Raw genomic sequence first — 22,385 nt, 5'->3', positions numbered from 1 at the left:
ATTTTGGTGAGAATTTTGTAGTCCTGATTAAGTAAGGATATAGGCCTGTACGAACCTGGCGAGGCTAAATCCCTCCCCGGCTTAGGTAATACTTTAATTATAGCTGAGTTAAAGTATGCGGGTAAACAGTTCTGTGAGAGCATGTGGTTAAAAGTAGAAGTCAAGGTGTCATAAATTCTGGGACCTAATATTTTATAAAACTCTCCACTGAGACCATCCGGACCCGCGGCTTTTGCAGGTTTAAGCTGCTTAATCGCAGCAGTTACTTCTTCTAAGGAAATGGGATTTGCTAGTAAAGAATTATGATCAGAAGAAATTTGGGGATAAGGGAGCGCATCCCAATCGATGTCTCCTGAAGAGAAATCTGGGTTTAAAGAATTAGACTCTGACTCTGGGGATGAGTATAACGATTGATAAAAGGAATGCATTATGTTGGCTATTTGAAAATTGGATGTCGTGAGATGGCCACTTGAAGTTCTAAGTGGATGAACTACCATAGGGGGTTCATTACCCTTTAAGATATTAGTTAAAAGACGACCAGTTTTATTGCCGAACTTATGAAAACGGTAATTAACTGAAAATAGTAACCTATCACCCATGACATGTAAATATTCTTCAAAGTGCATTTTAGCAGTGTTATATTTTTGTTTATTAATAAGGGAAGGAGATTGTTTATAGTCTTGAAAAGAGTTAGAAAGCTCCGCTTGCAAATTTATATAGTCGTTTGATTGTTGTTTCCGAAAGGAAGAGACGTAAGAAATTATAAATACTCTCAAGACCGCCTTTGCAGTCTGCCAAAATAGAGATGGGTTAGATATAGCATGAGAGGCATTGTTGATTTTGTACTCCTCCCATGCCGATTCTAGCTTATTGCGAAAAGATATAGAATTTGCTAGGTGGGTGGGGAATCTCCATTGGCGTATGGGGCCTCTATCAGTGGCTACACGAAGAGCAATCCAGATAAGTGCATGATCTGAAAGAGCTATAGGCTCCATTTCAGATACATGAACTCTAGGCAATAAAGGGATAGATATTAATATATAATCAATTGTTGAGAGAGTATGATGGGCTGCAGACATGCAAGAATACTCTCTCTCTGTAGGGTGAAGAGCCCTCCATGCATCCACCAACACAAGCCTTTTAGAAATAAATGGAATTCCCAATTTAGGAAGAGAGTTAGGTCGAGCAGATGAAGTCGATTTGTCTAGAAAGGAGGAAGAAATCAAGTTGAAATCACCACATAGAATTAGGGATGAGTGCGAGTAGGGACTTAACACAGCTAGAAGTTTTTGAAAAAACGGCTTGGAGTATTGGTTTGGGGCACATACATTGCACAGTGTATAGTCATTATTAGAAAATGAGAATGTGGCAATTACATAACGACCCTCTGGGTCTGAGAGAGAGGAGGAAACGGATATCTTTAGGGATTTTTTACACAATATTACTACCCCTCTAGCTTTAGAATTAAAAGGAGCCGCTGCCAAGATTGACCATCCCAACATCTGTAATTTGGCTGTTTCTTGTAAAGTAAGGTGTGTTTCCTGTAAAAAGGCAATGTCTATGTGTAGTTTAGAAAGATATAAAAGAATCTTACGTCGTTTTGCTGGTGACTTGATACCCCCGATGTTCCAGGAGCCAATTCTAAGATCCGTCATATATTCTGATGTAGTGAAAGAATGATCTGTTCCGATCCTTTTCACATAAAAAGCAAGGGGATGGCATGAAGGGAGGAAAGAGGGGGAGGAGAACAACATAAGGAAAAAGGGAAGACAGGACAAACATGAAAGGACATACAACTGTAAAATGCAGATAAGTAAATAACAGGGAGGCATGAGAGAATCCCGAAACCAGTCTCCCAGAGTGGATCAGGAAATCTTCCCTGCTTCGAGAACTTCCGAATTGAGTCAGTAATAACACAGAAAAAATAATAATGTAGTATGCTATACATATCAACATTAATGAACTACTAGTCTGGGGTGAAGAGGTCCCCCAAACTCCCAGCTACATAGAAAAAGTGTTACACTACCTATCACCTAAATTATATTAGCATTTGGTTGTTATTAGTAGCCAATATTCATAAACTTATAAATTGGAGAAAGCGACATTAAGTGTGGAATCCTAATTCCAAAACATCTTAATCATAATAATATCAATAGAGAAAAATTAGATTGCATAAATTCAAAGATACAAGTAAGTATACACAATAAGCAATTATGAGAATTTTGAATCCCCAGAAACAGTAACTACCAGAAAATAAAGAAAAATAAGGTATCAGCGTGGGTTGGAATCTGATATGTCTTCAGCTGAAGCTTGAGATTCTTCATTTAAGTAACCTGCTGCATCATCTGGATTCAAAAGATCCTTGTGGGAGTCACCCTCAAATAAATGCAGTCTGGCAGGGTAGATAAGAGCAAATTTGCACTTGTTTTTAACAAGTTGTGAGCAGAGTGGTGAAAATGCCTTACGTGCTCTAGAAAGTTCAACTGAAAAGTCTTGAAATATGTATATACGATTGCCTTCCCAGATGATAGATTTGTTAGCTCTGGAAGCAGACCAGACGGCAACTTTATGGAGGTAGTTGAGGCATCTGAACAACATTACTCTGGGACGAGTGTCTGCTGGTTTAGGGTGTGGACCTATTCTGTGGACTCTTTCGATAACCAGGTCTGTGCAAGAGTCTGTAATTTCCAGTAAAGATGGAAGAGTATTTCTAACAAAATGGGCCAAGGCTGGGCCTTTGACAGATTCAGGGAGACCAACAAATCTTATGTTGTTGCGCCGTGAGCGATTCTCGATATCATCTATTTTATTGCGCAAGTAGTAATTATCCTTCTGTAAGATATGAACCCTTCCTTTAAGATCAAAAACATCTTGGAATGTGGCACCTAATTTGTTTTCTGTATCCGTTACTCTGACCGATAATTGTTAAAGCTGATCTTTGATATCAGATACTGCCTGCGACAACAGAGGGGTCATTGTGCTTTTGATTGCTTCAACAATGTCTCCATAAGTAATGGGATCTGTAGGACGATGAGCTTGACCTCCAACTTGTGCTGCAGCTTTTTTGTGGGCTGGAGGAGTGACCTCTGATTCGTCTTCGGGTGCCATGTTATTGCTTCCGCAATGTTTTTCCTGACGCGGAGGTTTTGGAATGGAAGAAGAAGAGGAGGACGGAGTCTGTAAATAATTCTTCATGCAAGCACGATTATAATAAAATATTATGTATACTGCAAGTAGCAATCACTTTAACTGAGCGTGCTATAATGAATAGCAAATGAGAGAACTGAGAAGGAAGCTCAATATCTTATAAAAGCAGAAACTGTAACATAATTTTCGTTCAGCAGAAATGACAGTCATTGTTTTCTCCCTAAGTTTCCCACCACAGAACTTATGTGGTTTAATTAGTGGGCCAGGAAGGGGTTAATTGAGATGTGCAGGGTGAAACACTCCCAGTAGGTTGTAGGTGTAAATGTTTGTGGCCCCAGCCTGTTCAGTGTTTGCTGAGTGGGGAAAAACAAATTGATGGCAATATCTGCCAAATAGCGTCCAAGTGACCTCCAACCTAAAGGAAAACTCTGATTAAAAATGGAGCTTCTGCAGGGGCAGCGAGCCAGTATTGCATCGGCGGTTCAGGTGGTTTACCGCCTGCGGCGTCACCCGCGAGGTCCTGCTTATGAGAAGCGGCAGCTGCTACAAGTGCGGGGAGTGCCTCTAACTGAACCGGACAAGTACCGGAGCAATACCCAACAGATAGGCGATAGTTGGGAGGCAGTATGTGCCTTGAAAAAGGGGATGTTGCCGGGAGTAAAGCGGAGCTCCTACATGGGGTTGCTTACTCCATGAACCTGGAACTGGAAGTGTGGATGTGACTTTTTATACGGATGGGAGTTGTCATAGACAAACAGACAGGTGAATTATGTACAGATTATGCTGTTGTAAATGACACAGACATCATAGAAGCTAAACCTCTTGGTCCTCCTCACTCAGCCCAGGTGGCAGAGTTAGTAGCACTAACTAGAGCATGTGAACTGGCAGCAGGCAAATCTGCTAACATTTACACTGACTCAAGGATATGCGTTCGGGGTGGTGCACGATTTTGGGGCTCTATGGCATCTGAGAAATTTTATGACAGCAGCAGGCACTCCAGTTGCACATTCCCAACACATAAAACATCTTTTAGAAGCAATCCAACTGCCCAAAGCGGTGGCAGTAATTAAATGTAAAGTCCATACATGTGAGGATGATCCGGTGTCACTGGGCAACAACAGAGCCAATGAAGCTGCAAAATGGGCAGGAGGGTTAAAAATGTTTGCTCCAACTGAAAAAATTCTGTCTTTCCAAACAATTGATATGCTGAAATTAATTGAGATGCAAAATTTGTGTTCAATTCAGAAAAATCCATTTGGAAGTCCAAGGGATGTGGACAAGAGTCCCCCGGGCTCTGGAGGGACGGAAAAGGTAAACCAGTAGCCCCCAAAGCATATTGCCCCAGCCTGGCTGAGGCAGCACACGATCTGACTCATCTGGGAAAACAAGGTATGTGCAAGTTGGTGAGAGCATACTGGTGTGCACCAGGTTTTTCTTCACAAGCAGAAAAGATAGCAATGTCCTGTCTGACCTGGTTGAGGAAGAACATAGGGAAAGCGATCCCTACCGAACCGTCCCACATTCCACCGACCAATGGACCATTCCAGGTGATACAAATTGATTGCATCCAATTACCACCCTGCAGGAATGTTAAGTATGTATTAGTGTGCACTGACGTATTTTCTAATTGGGTTGAGGCCTACACAGCGGCCACTAATACTGCTGCATTTACTGCCAAGAAAATAGTTCAGGAACTTGTATGCAGGTATGGTATCCCTAAAATCATTGAGAGTGACAGGGGTACTCATTTCACAGGTGATGTTTTTCAAAATATGTGTAAGCTGATGGATATTAATAGCCAACTTCATACCCCCTACCAACCGCAAGCCAGTGCCAAGGTAGAGAGGATGAACAGGACTATTAAAAATAAGTTAAGTAAAATTATGGCAGAGATTTGACTAGGATGACCAGAAGCATTACCTTTGGTCCTACATAGCATAAGGACCACTCCTAGACCCCCTCTGAATCTTTCCCCATTTGAAATACTGTTCGGTAGACAACCTCATTTGATTATAAGTCCACAGGAAGACTTGAAGGGTAACAACGAGGTAACTGTAAAGTATCTTATATCAATGAGTAAGCAGTTAAAGCAACAGTAGCAGAAACTGAAATTGTTGTCCCATGATATGCCTGAAACTAACTGTCATGATGTTGAACCAGGAGAATATGTTATGATCAGAAATTTCTTGCGTTCAGGTTGTTTGACTGATCGGTGGGAAGGTCCGTACCAGGTGCTGCTGACAAGTACTACATCTTTGAAGGTGGCTGAGAGAGATACCTGGGTCCATTCCACTCACTGCAAAAAGGTCAATCAACCGGTGGAGAAACAAGTTGGAGACAAGGCTGATAGCGTGGACCTGTCGCTCGTGAGCTTGTTCCGGGAGGATTGAAAAGGTTGTAGTGAGATACCTGAACTAAAAGAAATTTGCGGGTCTTGTTGTGACAATGGACGTGCCTGCTGTGTTCATTTTCATATTCTCTTTTAGAATGTTCACCATCCTGGTCGGTTCGGGAATATCCAGTTTCTGTGATGGGAGACCGATTGAGAAAATGGGAGCTGATGGGAGTGCTGATGGAGTGGGAGTTGGGAAGTGACAGGGAATAATCAGATGATGACCTTCTCACAAATAGCTGATACTGAGTCCATAAACCATGATCTGTTACGCTCATTTAAATCTGGTGGGAAACATTTTAGGTATCGGTATACATTGAATTCCACCAAAGAAATTATTGGTAAGGTGCCAAATGGTTATTGTGCTAAAATAATACAGCCAGAGACTTGCATGAACCAGATGGAAGACCCAGAAATAGGATTGTTTGCAAGAGAAATGTGCTTAATGATAATGATGCATACCATCCCTTATGTTCTCCCTGATAATGTATATTTTATATGTGGAAGAAAAGCGTATAAGTGGCTCTCCCCGAGTTCCGAAGGTTTGTGTTACCTGGGAAGAGTAGTCCCAGAAGTTATGACCCTCACACATGTTGAAATGCTTGGTATACATAAGAACACACCATTACCATATCTTCACACACAATATCAACACTGAGGCAAAAGAAATATGATACCTGGTGACGTGCATAAAGCCACTCAGTTAATTAGTGAGACAACTGGCTTTCAAGTTTTAGTCACACTGGATCCCACCAGGATTGCTCGGGGTACATTAAATTTTAGATATATTCAGGAACTTGCTAAATTGATAGATAATATCACCGAGATATATGATGACACATTCAGGTATACAGGGAGAGAATTGCAAGCATACAAGAAAGAACTGGTTTAACACAGGCTTGTGTTAAATTATTTAACTGCTGTTACTGGAGGGTATTGCATAACTTTGGCCACCCAATTTGGAGTAAAATGTTGCACCTATGTCACCAATGATACCAGCGACCCCAAGAAGGTGATAGACCAGAAGATGGATGAAATTCTGCAGCTAAAATGGGAGTTTCGTAAGAACCATAACGCTTCAGTGGTTGAAGTAGGGGAAAAGATAGAAGGATGGGTTTCATGGCTGAACCCAGTGAAATGGTTCTCAAGTCTAGGGGAATGGGTTCAGAAAGTGATCGCTAGCATAGGCAAATTCTTGATCCTTATACTGATTGTCATCATAATAATTGGCATATGTGTCCGGTGTGTTCCTATTGTGTTGAAGTGTGGAAAATGTAAAAATAGAGTAAAATGCAAGAACGAAACTATGATGGTGATCAGTAATGACAATATGAATACCGAGGTAAACATAGAACTGCATTACAACCCTGAACTAGGAAATACCATCATTTAATGTATTATATTTAGACGTGCATAGAATGTATTATTGAAATGTTATTTTTAAAACACCTCAGATAATGTAAAGTCTCAATTCCCCTTCAAGACTGCCTTTATAAGACTAGTGCATCCCCACACCTTTCACATGATCTTCCAAGATCCACGGTGTGCGTATAATAGTAGTTTTATGTCCCCACCCAGAGACACATTATTGATGGATTAAGAACCACCTTGTGCCATCCCATAATAACACTAAATAAATAGTATATAAATGTAAGCCTAAATTATATTTTAAAATCAGATTGTAATAGCATGTTGTTCGCTATCAAAGGGTGGACTATCGAAGCTGGATTATTGGCTGAGACAAGATCAGTTTAAAATTGAATCACAGCGACGCCATCTTGCGACTGGCCGCAAGACGCCATTTTTGAAATGAGATCGCAAGACGCCATTTTGCGAATGGCAGCCCAAGCGCCATTTTAGATAAACTCACAATTAAGTACATATGGCGATATTACTATTAGCACAATGCGATTGCATCTTTCACCATTTCTCATATACACATTAATATGCACAATTGCACTGTTAACTAGTGGCATATTAGCGAATGCATAAGATCCTATATGAAACGCTGTTTATTAGCTTTATGTGCACGCATCTGCTCCAAGTTAACTAGCGTCTTTATATCAAACCCTGCATACTCACACATTACGTATCCACATACAAGGTTCCATAAGCTTTAAGGTATAAGATTTAAGTTTGTTCATTTAGTATAAATGCTATGAAATGAAGATTATTTGGTAACTAAGGTTTTATACATGATAAGTAAGCCGTGTTTGGTTTTGTACTGATGCGTACTCTTTCCACAGTATTCCGGTATCATCGGCGTGGAGATCGCATTATATATTCTCAACTTATGGACCGCAGAGACTTCAAGCAACAAAATGTATATTATATGAACAACTGTTAGGATGTTGCATGAGGCGGGAATCCAGAGACCCCCAGTTGTTAGAGGCTGGGTTGGGTCTATTTGAATCAGCCTATAAATGCTCTGTAACAGATGCATTCCCCCTTGGGAACCAATGGCATCAGCAACAAACTTCTCTATTGTGTTGTCTATTTCTGGGGGGTATAAATATGTGTGCTCCAACACTGGGTCTTAGTCTTCGTGCTGAATGCTGATTAACGAGGGGTTTCTTGCTGATGCCTAACATCTGGTCCGGATGCGCTGCATATGTATACTGTACTTGGGTCTGTATAATTCCTTTGCGCCGAATTGTGTCTGGATCAATAGCGTGTAACTGACTGTACTTTTAGTTGAATAATACTTTGTGCTTTGGAACCACAGATTTTATGTATGAAGTCTTTATTTACTGTATGACTGCGTACGCAAATTAGCATCATCCTTAGAAGGTATAGGCAGAATATTAGAAGGTATAGGAAGGAGTGTATAGAGGTTCTAATTCAGTATCGTTACATTAGAAAAAAAGCACTGGATACAGTAGAAGGTTTTGTAGAGATGAGTGAATCCCTCACTACATGGCACACCACTGCCACCTTGGTGACTGACCTCCATTGCACACTGCTGCCACCTTGATGACTGACCTCCATCACTCACTGATGCCACCTTGGTGACTGACCTCCATTGCACACCGCTGCCACCTTGGTGACTGACCTCCATCACTCACTGCTGCCACCTTGGTGACTGACCTCCATCGCTCACTGCTGCCACCTTGGTGACTGACCTCCATCACACACCGCTGCCACCTTGGTGACTGACCTCCATCGCACAACGCTGCCACCTTGGTGACTGACCTCCTTGGCACACCACTGCCACCTTGATGACTGACCTCCATCGCTCACTGCTGCCACCTTGTTTGGTGAGAATTTCTACTGCAATTAAGGTTAGGGTCTGGTGAGGCAGAGCCTTTCGTGTCATACTCAGGTATACTCCAAAGTTTTGACTATTAAAATAATAATAAAAAAATAAAGAAAATATTATAAATATCTTATTATTATTATTCTATTCATTTTTATATGCAAAACGCTGGATTAAAAAGTGTATGGCAGATGAGGTACTGAAAATACTATATACTGCTGCACCTTAGTATAATGCACACATGAACCCTCTGTAAATCTGGCTCTGACACTAGCCAGTGCCTCCCCAGCCATTTACTTCACCGGACATCACTGGAGCAGGGGTATGTTGTATTTAGGGTAAGGCTGTGATTAGTTTAGGGTTCAATAGGAGTGTCGACATTCATAATGTTGGCATAATGAATAGGTCGACGGAATGCCAGTGTCGTCATTGTGAATGTCCACGTCAGTTGTCGACATACTGAACATGTCAACATCCTAAATGTTTACATTCAGACCATGTGGACATTATAGACATGTCATACCACACCCATATGAGTTTACTGCTCAGTAAGACATTGTGAATACCAACCAGTAGCATGCTCTGTCAAGAATTATTTGGTGCTATGGTGGTAATAAAAATGTTTTATTTAGGCATTTGGATGGCAGCTGTCAGCATCACATATTTCCCATACAATAGTTTGGCGATGCTGATGCAATCAAAAATAATACTTTTGATGAGATATCATAACAGTTGAATGAATTACTATCACTAACTCCTATTTCATTCTGCATACATTTCAATTTAATACACCTGCACATAGAAAGAGGAGGATCTCCACAGAGATATCTCTTGTTACCTGAAGCCAGGAGCTGGAACACAAAGCCACCTACTCATTTCTGCTCTAGAATGCTGTAGTTGACCATTATCTACTGAGATGACCAGACAGAGCCTGTGATGTGTGGTACTGTATGGTGTGAGCCAACCTCTGCTGCATGTAACAGAAGATGTTCCCCACGGGATCCAGTCACATTGTTGACAATTATCATGTCAACATTCATAATGTCCATGCCACAATGTCAACACTAAAATGTCAACATGGTTCGCTGGAAGTGACGGTCACGGAAGCCGTGATGCAGCCATTGGGACTAGGTAAGTGACCGCTGGGCCACCATGGAAGTTAGGTCATCATTCTATCATGTTGACATGACATTCATGTTGACATGATGAATTTCGTCATGGTTACTTTCATTAGATCGTGTTGATATTCTCATGTTGACCTGATGCATTTAGACATGATAACTGTCGACCTAACATACCACATTCGTTCCCCATACTTGATATATGGAGCGTGCATGTTATGTTACTAAGCCTAAATAGATTGATAGACTCATACAGTATCTTATGGTAAACTAACACATTATAATGTTATACTGCCACCACATCCTCAAAAAACTTCAAATGTACAGTACTCTTAATTTTATATTTTTCAAACATCAAAATGGTCTACATATAGGAATACACAATATATTCCAAATCTCTACCCCTCTTCGGTTTCCAGGGTTACCATTTTAAAATAATAATCTAATAACTAGTCCCAACAAGTTGGAGATACGACTTGCAAGTCCCATATTCTGATCTGGCTGCACAAATGCACTTTGGTATATGTGCAAATATTTGGTATATTTACTACAAGCATATGCATACTGTCTACAATAAGTATCTATATTTGTCTATATTTGCATATGTATTTAAACACTGCAAAACCTTTGCCTTAAAAAACTTAAGGCCTGAATCTGACATGTATGTTAATGCAATCGCAACTGCATTCTATCATGGATCGCAGTTGCTAAAATATGATGATGCCTCCCAAAGCGTAGCCGAGCATAGGGACACCTATTGCTGCCTTCTCATATTATTATTATTATTGTTTATTTATATGGCGCCACAAGTGTTGCGCAGCGCCTTACAAAGTACATAAACAAACATATCTGTCCGATGACGTGCAACAGCGTAAACATCGGTACCATCGACACACACATCGGGCAATCACACAACATGTAGGTCAAGGTCAGGGCCGCCATCAGGAATCATGGGGCCCAGTACAAGTGGATCATGCAGGGCCCCCTTTCATCCAAAGCCTGGTGGCCACAAAGGTGTAGCTTAGAGTGCTGAGTGAGAATTATACTTACCAGCCATCCTTAGATTCAATTATGTGGAGTTGAACTTTGTTGTGCTTCCCTTCTTCCATGAGTCTTCTGATCGCCAGCCGACGGCCATGGTTCTATGTAGTACATTCAAAAGATTAGGATGGAAAGACAAAGAGTGGAGAAGTGGAAGATGAGGGGGTAGAAAGGTGTGGCATAAGAGGAAAGTAAATGGTTAGGGCAGATAGGAGAAGAAAGTAGGTGAACAGATGGGATAGGGAGAAAGATGGGATAATGCAGGCCTGAACAACTTTCCAGATGTTGAGAAACTACAAGTCCCAACTTGCTTTAACAGCTGATCAGTGGGACGTTATGCTGGGACTTGTAGTTTCACAACAGCTGGAGAACCACAAATTGGCCAGGCCTGGAATGTGACACAGAGGAGGAAAGCAAGTGACAGGGGTCAGTGGCACATAAAAGGAGTGGATGAGGGGAAGAGGCACCCAAATGGTTTGGAAAGAGTGCATAGGCACACATGGGGATGTAGTGTCAGGCAGAGACATACATTGGGGTAGAAGGGGGCAGAGACACTCATGGCGAGTGTAGTTTCAGGCACAGACAAATAGGGGTAGAACGGGCAGAGGCACCCATGGGGAGGGCAGCATCAGGCAGAGACACATAGGGGTAGAAGGGGGCAGAGGCACCCATGGGGAGTGTAGTGTCAGGCAGAGACACATAGGGGTAGAAGGGGGCAGAGGCACCAATGGGGAGTGTAGCATCAGGCAGAGACACATAGGGGTAGAAGGGGGCAGATGCACACATGGGGAGTGTAGTGTCAGGCAGAGACACACATGGGGGTAGAAGGGGGCAGAGACACTCATGGGGAGTGTAGTGTCAGGCAGAGACACATAGGGGTAGAACGGGGTAGAGGCACACATAGGGATGTAGTGTCAGGCAGAGACACATAGGGGTAGAAGGGGGCAGAGACACTCATGGGGAGTGTAGTGTCAGGCAGAGACACATAGTGGTAGAAGGGGGCAGAGGCACACATGGGGAGTGTAGTGGCAGGCAGAGACACATAGTGGTAGAAGGGGGCAGAGGCACACATGGGGAGAGTAGTGGCAGGCAGAAATACATAATGGTAGAAGGGGGCAGAGGCACACATGTGGAGTGTAGTGTCAGGCAGAGACACATAGGGGTAGAAGGGGGCAGAGGCACACATAGGGATGTAGTGTCAGGCAGAGACACATAGTGGTAGAAGGGGGCAGAGGCACACATGAAGAGTATAGTGTCAGGCAGAGGCATACATGGGGGTTGAAGGGGACAGAGGCACACATAGGGATGTTGTGTCAGGCAGTGACACATAGTGGTAGAAGGGGGCAGAGGCACACATAGGGATGTAGTGTCAGGCAGAGACACATAGGGGTAGAAGGGGGCAGAGGCACACATGGGGAGTGTAGCGTCAGGCAGAGACACATAGTGGTAGAAGGGGGGAAAAGGTACACATGGGGAGTGTAGTGTCAGGCACAGACACATAGGGGTAGAAGGGGGCAGAGGCACACATGGGGAGTGTAATGTCAGGCACAGACACATAGTGGTAGAAGGGGGCAGAGGGACACATGGGGAGTGTAGCGTCAGGCAGAGACACATAGGGTTAGAAGGGGGCAGAGGCACACATAGGGATGTAGTGTCAGGCAGAGACACATAGGGGTAGAAGGGGCAGAGGCACACATAGGGATGTAGTATCAGGCAGAGACACATAGGGATAGAAGGGGGCAGAGGGACACATGGGGAGTGTAATGTCAGGCAGAGACACATAGGGGTAGAAGGGGGCAGAGGGACACATGGGGAGTGTAGTGTCAGGCCGAGACACATAGGGATAGAAGGGGGCAGAGGCACACATAGGGATGTAGTGTCAGGCAGAGACACATAGGGGTAGAAGGGGGCAGAGGCACACATAGGGATGTAGTGTCAGGCAGAGACACATAGGGGTAGAAGGGGGCAGAGGCACACATGGGGAGTGTAGTGGCAGGCAGAGACACATAGTGGTAGATGGGGGCAGAGGCACACATGGGGAGTGTAGTGTCAGGTAGAGACACATAGTGGTAGAAGGGGGCAGAGGGACACATGGGGAGTGTAGTGTCAGGCAGAGACACATAGTGGTAGAAGGGGCAGAGGGACACATGCGGAGTGTAGTGTCAGGCACAGACACATAGGGGTGGAAGGGGGCAGAGGGACACATGGGGAGTGTAGTGTCAGGAAGAGACACATAGTGGTAGAAGGGGGCAGAGGCACACATGGGGAGTGTAGTGTCAGGCACAGACACATAGGGGAAGAAGGGGCAGAGGGACACATGGGGAGTGTAGTGTCAGGCAGAGACACATAGTGGTAGAAGGGGGCAGAGGCACACATGGGGAGTGTAGTGTCAGGCAGAGACACATATTGGTAGAAGGGGGCAGAGTCACACATGGGGAGTGTAGCGTCAGGCAGAGACACATAGGGGTAGAAGGGGGCAGAGGCACACATGGGGAGTGTAGTGTCAGGCAGAGACACATGGGGGTAGAAGGGGGCAGAGACACTCATGGGGAGTGTAGTGTCAGGCAGAAACACATAGGGGTAGAAGGGGCAGAGGCACACATAGGGATATAGTGTCAGGCAGAGACACATAGTGGTGGAAGGGGGCAGCGGCACACATAGGGATGTAGTGTCAGGCAGAGACACATAGGGGTAGAAGGGGGCAGAGGCACACATAGGGATGTAGTGTCAGGCAGAGACACATAGGGATAGATGGGGGCAGAGGGACACATGGGGAGTGTAGTGTCAGGCAGAGACACATAGTGGTAGAAGGGGGCAGAGGCACACTTGGGGAGTGTAGTGTCTGGCAGAGACACATAAGGGTAGAAGGGGGCAGAGGTACACATACGGATGTAGTGTCAGGCAGAGACACATAGTGGTAGAAGGGGGCAGAGGCACACATAGGGATGTAGTGTCAGGCAAAGACACATAGGGGTAGAAGGGGGCAGAGGGACACATGGGGAGTGTAGTGTCAGGCAGAGACACATAGGGGTAGAAGGGGGCATAGGGACACATGGGGAGGGCAGTGTCAGGCAGAGACACATAGGGATAGAAGGGGGCAGCGGGACACATGGGGAGTGTAGTGTCAGGCAGAGACACACATGGGGTAGAAGGGGGCAGAGGCACACATGGGGAGTGTAGTGGCAGGCAGAGACACATAGGGGTAGAAGGGGGCAGAGGCACACATGGGGAGTTTAGTGTCAGGCAGAGACACATAGGGGTAGAAGGGGGCAGGGGCACACATAGGGATGTAGTGTCAGGCAGAGATACATAGAGGTAGAAGGGGGCAGAGGCACACATGGGGAGTGTAGTATCAGGCACAGACACACATGGGAGCAGAAGGGGTCAAAGGCACACATAGGAAGTGTGAAAGGGGAAATGGGATGTGGGATGGGAGGCAGAAGCACTCATGTGGTGGGGTGGAAGAGGGGGGAGGGGCGGAAGCACACATACTACACTACAATTGTAGAGAAAAGTACAGAGTACAGGCAGGGGATAGAGATGGGGACAGACGGACATCAAGGTGGTAGGGAGGGAACATTGGGCATGATTCAGAGCCGGACGCTCTGACCAGAGAGCTCGCTCTGAATCTGGGCCCTTCTACTTAAAAATAGAGCGGCCTCTAGGATGCTCGCATAGCTGTGGGTGACCACCCACAGCTTATGCAAGCGTCCATGATGATGGTCGCAATGGTCAAGACCATCGCGACCATCGGGCTTGCGATGAGACCCTGCGGTAGGGTCTCACTGCCGCAAACCCTGGAGTGATTTTGGCTCTATCGGAGCCAGAATCACTGCCACTGACATCACTAGTGATGTCAGTGGGGCCGGACCCAGACGGTAGGCGTTCCCATGGGAACGCCTCCGTCTGGCAGCCATGCCCCCGGCACGCCCACCAATGGCGGCGTGCTGTCACTCACCATTGACAGCACGCCCCCTTTGGTGCGAGACCCGGAGCAACAGCTTGGCTGTCGCTATCCGGGTCTCGTGCATGCGCACGATGGGGCTCCCTCCGTCATGCGCATGCGCATTTATGTACCATCTACCCGCTTGAGAGCGTCCTGCGCTCACGAGCGGGTCTGAATGAGACCCATAGAGCTTACAGAAACACAAAGTGAGAAGGGAGTACTCTTTTTGGGCTGTGTGTGCCTGACAAAACACCTGACCTCCAGGGAGTCCAGGCTTCAATGTCAATCACAGGTCTGCAGTGTTGGGAAATGAATCATCTAACACTAGTTTGTGTGCTGCTAGTGCTGGCTGAGTTAATTAATGAATGACTTATCACACACAGTTTAACTCTGTGATGAGTCATCCATATAACTCCAGGAAGCACTAGTAGCTTGCGCTTCTTTGTATTAGTGCAAAAATGTATCAATTAACTCTGCCTGCTGCCGGGCCCCCTCAGCTGTTGGGCCCGGTACAGGAGCTCTGGCTGTCCCCCCCTGATGATGGCCCTGGTCAAAGTTAACCATCCGCAAGCACTGCTGCTCTCCTGATACGCAGAGAGCTCTCATGCTGTGAAGGTAATCACAATGGCTAATTTATCCATGAAATACCATTTAAACTGTTAGACACATTAGCATTTATTTCTAATCACCACCCCCAAACACTGACTGCTTGTCATTCACTTTGTGATTGGTTCCTCTAAATGAGTGTAATCGCAATAAATTGCTGCCGCTATTGCGCAGTAGCAAACAATCGCTCCATCTGTGAAAAAATCATCTTAACAAAAATCTCTGACTCAAGCCCTTAATGCACATTCAAACTAAAAATATACTGGGTGATTTATTGAGATAAATAATCTTCAGTTACATACTAATGATGCTGAAGAACTACTGTAATAATTTTATATTTTTTTATTTTTTTGTGATGCAAAAATAAATCTACTGTAATTGTTAATCCTGAATATGAGTATCTGTTGAGTCATGGCAGCATAATAAAATATACTTAACACCAATATGGCAAGATCAATTATAGAAACAAGGTTGCAATTGATGCAATTTGAAAATTATAATTTAATATAGAAATTTGTGTGCTTATTAAGTACAATAAAATTCACAAGGAGTCTGCACCTGAAGAAATATTGTGTTCTATTAGCTAATTTTTCTCCATAGTGCTTCTTCCAAGTGCTGAGTACACAAACATAGATCAAGTTCCAGTTATTATCTGCAGAACTTTCACTGCCTCCTAGATTGTAACTCCCAGAATAAGTTTCAATTAAGAGCACTCAGAAAAGTCATTCAGTTATAAAGTTTCAACAAACACCAAAACATTTTATCAGTTAAATGCAAAATAAAAATCCTGATTGGTAGCTAAGGTTTGCAGCCATTTTATTCTACAGTAATCACTAAACCAATGTTCATACTGTAACAGTGCCCCATTCAATTATAAATATAGGTTTGTACATTTTGGATTCTAGTTTATGTTTATTTTGATGTCATATTTTATGTAATTGCTAAACAAAATGAATGCTGTGTGTAAAAGATTAATACTAATGCTAATGTTTGAAGAAGAGCAACCAAATACTGTCGCTGAAGCTGCTGCCAACAGTCATGATGCCGATGCTAGTCCTTCAACGTCATCTACTAAAGCCGATGCTCAAGGGCATTGAGGGTCTAAGTCAGGGCATCTAAAATATCTGAAATGAAAAACAATATACAGTGCTAAATAAAAAAACACATCTAATAAAGGGAAAGTGGTGCAGAAAAACATAAAATTGCCAACATGCCATTCACCACACGCAGTGGCAAAGAAATACTAAGGTCTTGGCCTTTATACATGAGTGATGGTTCTGCAAGTGTCAGTGAGGCAGCTTCCTCTGTCTCTCATGATGATGCAAGACCTTATCACGCAGAGTGTAGAAAAGGTGTAAAAAAATTAAAATGACTAAGGCAGTAGTACAAACTGTGCATACAGAAACAGGAATGTCATATATCCCTGAGGAGTCTAAGCGTGCCCACAAGTGTGATGTGTGAGCCTGACCTTTCAGATACTGTTGTACTTGCAGAGAAGCGGCCTTCCAACATTTCTGCTCTCTTTGCAAATGTGAGGATAACCAGCACAAATGTAGCTGATGGCATAGAAATTGAGGATGCCACCAAGAAGTAAAAGAGGATGAGGGGGATATTTGTGTAGTTGACGTCGGCACTAATGAGGATGAAATTGTTGTTTGTGAAGGTCAGGCACCAGTGAAAGAAGCTCTTGGCAATGATAAGATGAAGGTTATTGTCATGCCTGGGCATAGGACCAACAAATGCACCTCTTATATGTGGAATTATTTTTACCGAAATCCTGACAACAATTGTTAAGCTATCTGTAGCATTTGTTAAACCACAATAAGTAGAGGTAGGCATGTAGACCATCTAGGAAGTTTTTGACAACATCAGAAACTTGTGCTAAAAAAATAACAACAAACAGTACAGCATCAGCTAGCTCCCTTCTCTCAAGTTCAACTAGACCAGCACCTGCAGTCTCTACCACCAAACCCTTCATCCTCAAAATCCACAATAATGATCAGAGGTAGTCCTGCATCCAATTTGTTAAGGCTAGGGGGTAAATTTACTAAACTGAGAGTTTTAGAAGTGAGTTTTAGAAGAGATGTTGCCCATAGCAACTAATCTGATTCTACTTAACATTTAACTAGCAACCTTCTCGAAGATGATAGCTAGAATCTGATTGGTTGCTATTGGCAACATCTCTTCTAAAACTGAATTCTAAAAACTAGGTGACTCCTTTCCTATCCAGGATTCATCAGAAGAATCCTTGCTGCTGCTGCTGCTGCTGCTGCTGCTGCTGGGGATGGATCTTCATCCCAGAAGGGAACCAAGAAGACTACTATTTAAAAAAAAAAAAAATGACTGTGAAACAATCCTTTGCAAGGGGAAGCAAGTATGACAGCTCTCACCCAGTTGTAAAATTGAATACTGAAAAAAATATTGTAAGGTGGTCAAAATTTACTGGAAATTAATGTTATTGAGATGAATAATACTCTAGGAACAAAAAAGGCTAAAATTATATGATTTTAGATTTTTTTGCCAATATTTGGAAAAAAATCAAAAAACCAAAACCAGTCACGGCTGTTTGGCAAAATCAAAATAGGCTGATGAATTAGAACCAAAACCAGCAAAAATGGTCTGCAAAGTACACAGGACCTGATTCGGACCCATAGTGCTCGCAAGCGGGTCGATGGTGGGGTACTGTGCATGCGCAAGCCCCAGAGCGAGAGAGAAATTCTCTCACTCCGGGGCTCACTTCAAATGGGGCGGCTATCAATGTTGATCGACAGCTCACCCCGTTTTGCAGGCGGGGAGGGGGGGGTGGCTACACAAATGGTGGCGTTCCCGAAGGAATGTCTGCCATTTGTGGGAGGCACCACTGACATCACCAGTGATGTCAGTGGAGAGCTTCCTGCTCTGTTAGAGCAGGAAGCTCTCTGGGGCTTGCGACGGATGAGACCCTACCACAAGGGTCTCGTCGCAAGCCCCGATGGTCGCGACCATCACCTGGCCGCTCGCAAAATCTGTGGGTGGTCACCCACAGCTTAGCAAGCAGCCAGGAGGCCGCAACAACGAAAAAAAAAAAAAACACCCTGATTCAGAGCGAGCGCTCTTCAAGAGTGTCCGGCTCTGAATCAGGCCCACAGTTCCATCGACATGCCTTTTCTGAACATTGGGAGAAAACTCAGCTAATGTACTGTCCTGTTATATCCCTTCAGATGCAAATGTATCATAGTTGCCAACCTGTGGGATGCCTGCTTCAAGAGGGTGCAGCCACATCGGCACTGCAGGGAGCATTCTGCAGCAGAGATGGGTGGTGCTGGGGGCGTGACAACGTAATTGCATTATTGTGGCCCCGCCCCTGCTATATTATATCATGATTACAGTCATTGAGAAGTAGGGGGCAGAGCCACAATGACCATAATCAATACGAATAGCAATATTTGCTGCGTGTACCACCAACTCAACTTGGATAATAGGCAGTCAGGTCGTGGGTGGATCTGGGAGACTTTCTCACTCTTCCAAATGGATGGGAACACCACTCGATTTTTGGGAGCCTCCCGGACAATCCGGGAGAGTAGTCAAGTATAAATTTAATATGTTTCTGAAGTGTGTATGTCTGCTGTGCCTCGGCCACACTTCCTTGTTTCTTGAGCATGAGAAATAGACAGGAAGATAGGCTTTTCAAATAGGAACAAGTTCAGTTCTGCATTGAGCCCCAAAATGTGGTGAATCCAAATTGAGAAATTCTTTTTAGTGATTACATTTGCAAAATATACCTAAATAGTACAGTAAAATTGTAGACATTATCTATTTATTATATACACTCTAGAAGCATCCAGCTATACATCACTAACATATGCTGCACATCTGCTCCGCAAGTAACAAGTGTATACCACCCAACTGTACAACTTTTCGTCAGACAGTTTCGGTTCTGGAGAACTGTCCTGTGGAACTATGATTGTCCCGATTTGCAGGAGGGTGGAAGTTGCTGCAGTACTGCATGCTAGAGAGGCATGTGTAACCACAGTGTATGGTATAAAACATGGCATTTGTCTTAAAAATATGCCCACCGGGGAGGGAATGTGGCCATGTCCCCAGTGAGCTATGGCAAGTTCCCATTCTGCTGTTGAGACCTACAATAGTGTACAGACAGTATAGGGATACCATAAGGACGTGCATGTGCTCCTTGGCACCTAACTGGCCTGGCACGTAGTAACACTGTAGCTGGCCACTGTCAGCAGAGATCTGTGCAAAGCTCATATGTCCCAGTAACTTTTTATTTGATAAATATTTGCAGTGATTGAAACTCTTTTTGGATGGGTCTCAGGGCCTGATCAGAGATGTGCACTAATCGCATCGCTGCTGCGTCTTAGAATGCAGTGGCGATTCAATATTATGCTAATGCTGCAGAAGGCATCTTGTGTAAATAGACACCTCCTGCTGCCTTCTGTTATGCGCTGCTGCATCCGAGGACACAACATCAGATCAACTGGGCGAACCTCGACCATCGAAGTAACCCTCAAGTTACTCAGGACGGCTGTTGTTTTCACACTGTCGGGGCAGTGAAGCTGGATGGAAAGTCGTAGATACTGGCCTTGGCACACCCAGAAATTGGGGCAGTCATGCTCCCATTTTCTGGGACACTGGCCATCACTGCCCTTACTCTGCCATCAAACACAAAGGCCATATCATGTTAGTCATGCTGTAGCTTAGGGGGCACTGGGACTGCCATCACAGACACTGATCGTCACATGCGCAGTACAGATCCTGCACATGCATTGATCGGCCACCATCGCAGTTGTTCCCAAACCATCGTGTTTGCAAACAAAGTTGAATGAGTCCCTAAGCTAATAGACACCTTAGACCAGTGGTTCTCAAATTTGGTTCAAGTCAGGACTCCAAACAGTTCACAATTTCCAGGTAACCTAGCAGGTGCACAGGTGTATTCATTACTCACTGACACATTTTAAAAGTGGAGCTAATTATTGCACTTGTGATTCTGTAAGGAAATCTGTTAAACATGAACTGTTTGGGATCCTGAGGACCGAGTTTGAGAATGTCTAATTTAGACATGCAGAAGAATAAAGTTCTCTCTGAGACATAAACTATACTGTAGTTTCTGTTTAAATAATGCCCATATATTGCAGTGTATTGAATTTCCTTTTAATATCCGACATAAGCCAGAAAAGATTTGTTTTAAGTTTGTTTCCTGATAAAAGATATCCTGCCTAAGCCCTTAACTCACTGATGACAATGTGCAACTGTTTCAATATTGTGTTTCTTTAGACTGTGCTTTCTTACCAGCTGCCTTTGTGTGGTGTTTGCAGATGGTTCAATGGGCAGATGGGTTTGGAAGTTCACACTCATACACAGGCAGCAAATCAAAACCCAGGATCATCTGCAGCTTCAATTATCAAGGTCTGTCTTGATGTCAAAGGCAAACAAATCCCCATCCAGCAATATGCTTTGATAGCTAATTAATGCAAACAGCTTGTTGTCTTCAGCTATACACAAATACGTATCAGTGACCAAATGGCTTACAACAATTTCAAGATGCAAATTCCAATGCCAAGAGTGCTTTGTTAATACAGAGTCTGACAACCGACTGTGTATTTCCCATTAACAGTCATATTGCTCAAGGCATCTGGTAAACTACCTACTGAAAATCCAAATGTTCTACCTGGACAAACACAATGTAAAAAACATTATGAAATAATAGTAGTTTGAAAAGACATAATAGTTTGAAAAGACAACATTGTATTAACTGAGATTATTAAGCTTTACTTGAAATACCAGAGGTAACAACAAGAACAAATTCACAGTTACTAAATTATTTAGCCTAGCACACACTCCGTGCTCTATGTTATGTTTTCACGGGTTGGGTATGGGAGCCCGACACTCGGGATGCCAGCTTTCAGGAGACTGACAGTGGAATCCTGATGCTGAGAATCCTGACAGGGCATACATAGGGTTGCTAACCCTTCCCCTACACCCTCCAACCCTAACCCTTCTTTACTGCACCCTAACCCTCCGTACCCTGCACCCTAACCCTCCCAGTTAGTGCCTAAACCTAACCCTCTCCCCTTCACCCTCTAACCCTAACCCTTCTTTTCTGCACCCTAAGCATCCCAACCCTGCACCTTAACCCTCCCAGTCAGGGCCAGCTCGAGGCATGTTCGACCACTGCGATCAAGCAAGGGCGCCACCCCATAGACTAAGCACCCCTCCAAACCATCCTGATTTCAGCAGGACAGTCCCACTTTTCGGGCACTGTCCCACTGTTCCACCCGTGGGTTGAAGTGTCCCATGTGTGGTCGGGAGGTTGGGCACCCCCACCACCGCATTGGTGCCGGACCTCGGAGAAGCTGAATGGATGCTGCATGCATGCACGCAGCATCCATTCAGTGCAGGGAGAGGGCTGGGGGCAGTCCAGCTAGTGATGGAGTGCTGGGTTTGCCCCCAGCCTAATGTTACACGGGAGGTATGCTATGTGGGCACATCCCCAAATAACATCATTTAGGGGATATGGCCTATGTAAATTAGGCCAATGACCACTTTCCAGTCGCGCTCAGAGACAACAGGCACCTGCATCTGGTTCGGGGCACAGGACAAGGCTCCTACTGGAGCTGGCCCTGCTCCCGGTTAGTGCCTAAACCTAACCCCCTTCTCCCCCAGGGGTGCCTAACCCTAACCCCCTGTCCGTAACCTAACCCTAACCTCCCACCTCCTGTAGCCTAACCCTAACTCCCCCGGGGTGCCTAAACCTAACCTGTACTTACAATTGGGATGCCAGCTGTTGAGATCCCAGCGTCAGCATCTCCACTCATGTCAGGATTCCGGTGCCAGTCTTCTGTCCGTGGTTCAGGATTCCGGGGCCGGGATTTCATCAGC

At 44.4% G+C, this 22,385-nt stretch overlaps 1 protein-coding gene across 1 annotated transcript in view; it reads left to right on the top strand.

Moving 5' to 3' along the window:
* Positions 1 to 3,585: 3,585 nt before the first annotated feature.
* Positions 3,586 to 22,385, top strand: part of LOC148523583 (uncharacterized) — a 103,422-nt gene continuing 84,622 nt past the window's right edge. Inside the window, 2 exon segments of the mRNA XM_088472964.1 lie at positions 3,586 to 3,771; positions 20,781 to 20,912. Of these exon segments, the coding sequence (XP_088329090.1) occupies positions 3,586 to 3,771; positions 20,781 to 20,912 (318 nt within the window).

Source organism: Taudactylus pleione, unplaced genomic scaffold, assembly GCF_031769625.1.
Source record: "Taudactylus pleione unplaced genomic scaffold, aTauple2 ptg000129l, whole genome shotgun sequence".
NCBI lineage: Eukaryota > Metazoa > Chordata > Amphibia > Anura > Myobatrachidae > Taudactylus > Taudactylus pleione.
Note: the sequence above shows the minus strand (reverse complement) of the source record. Positions and strands in the feature narration are given on the sequence as shown.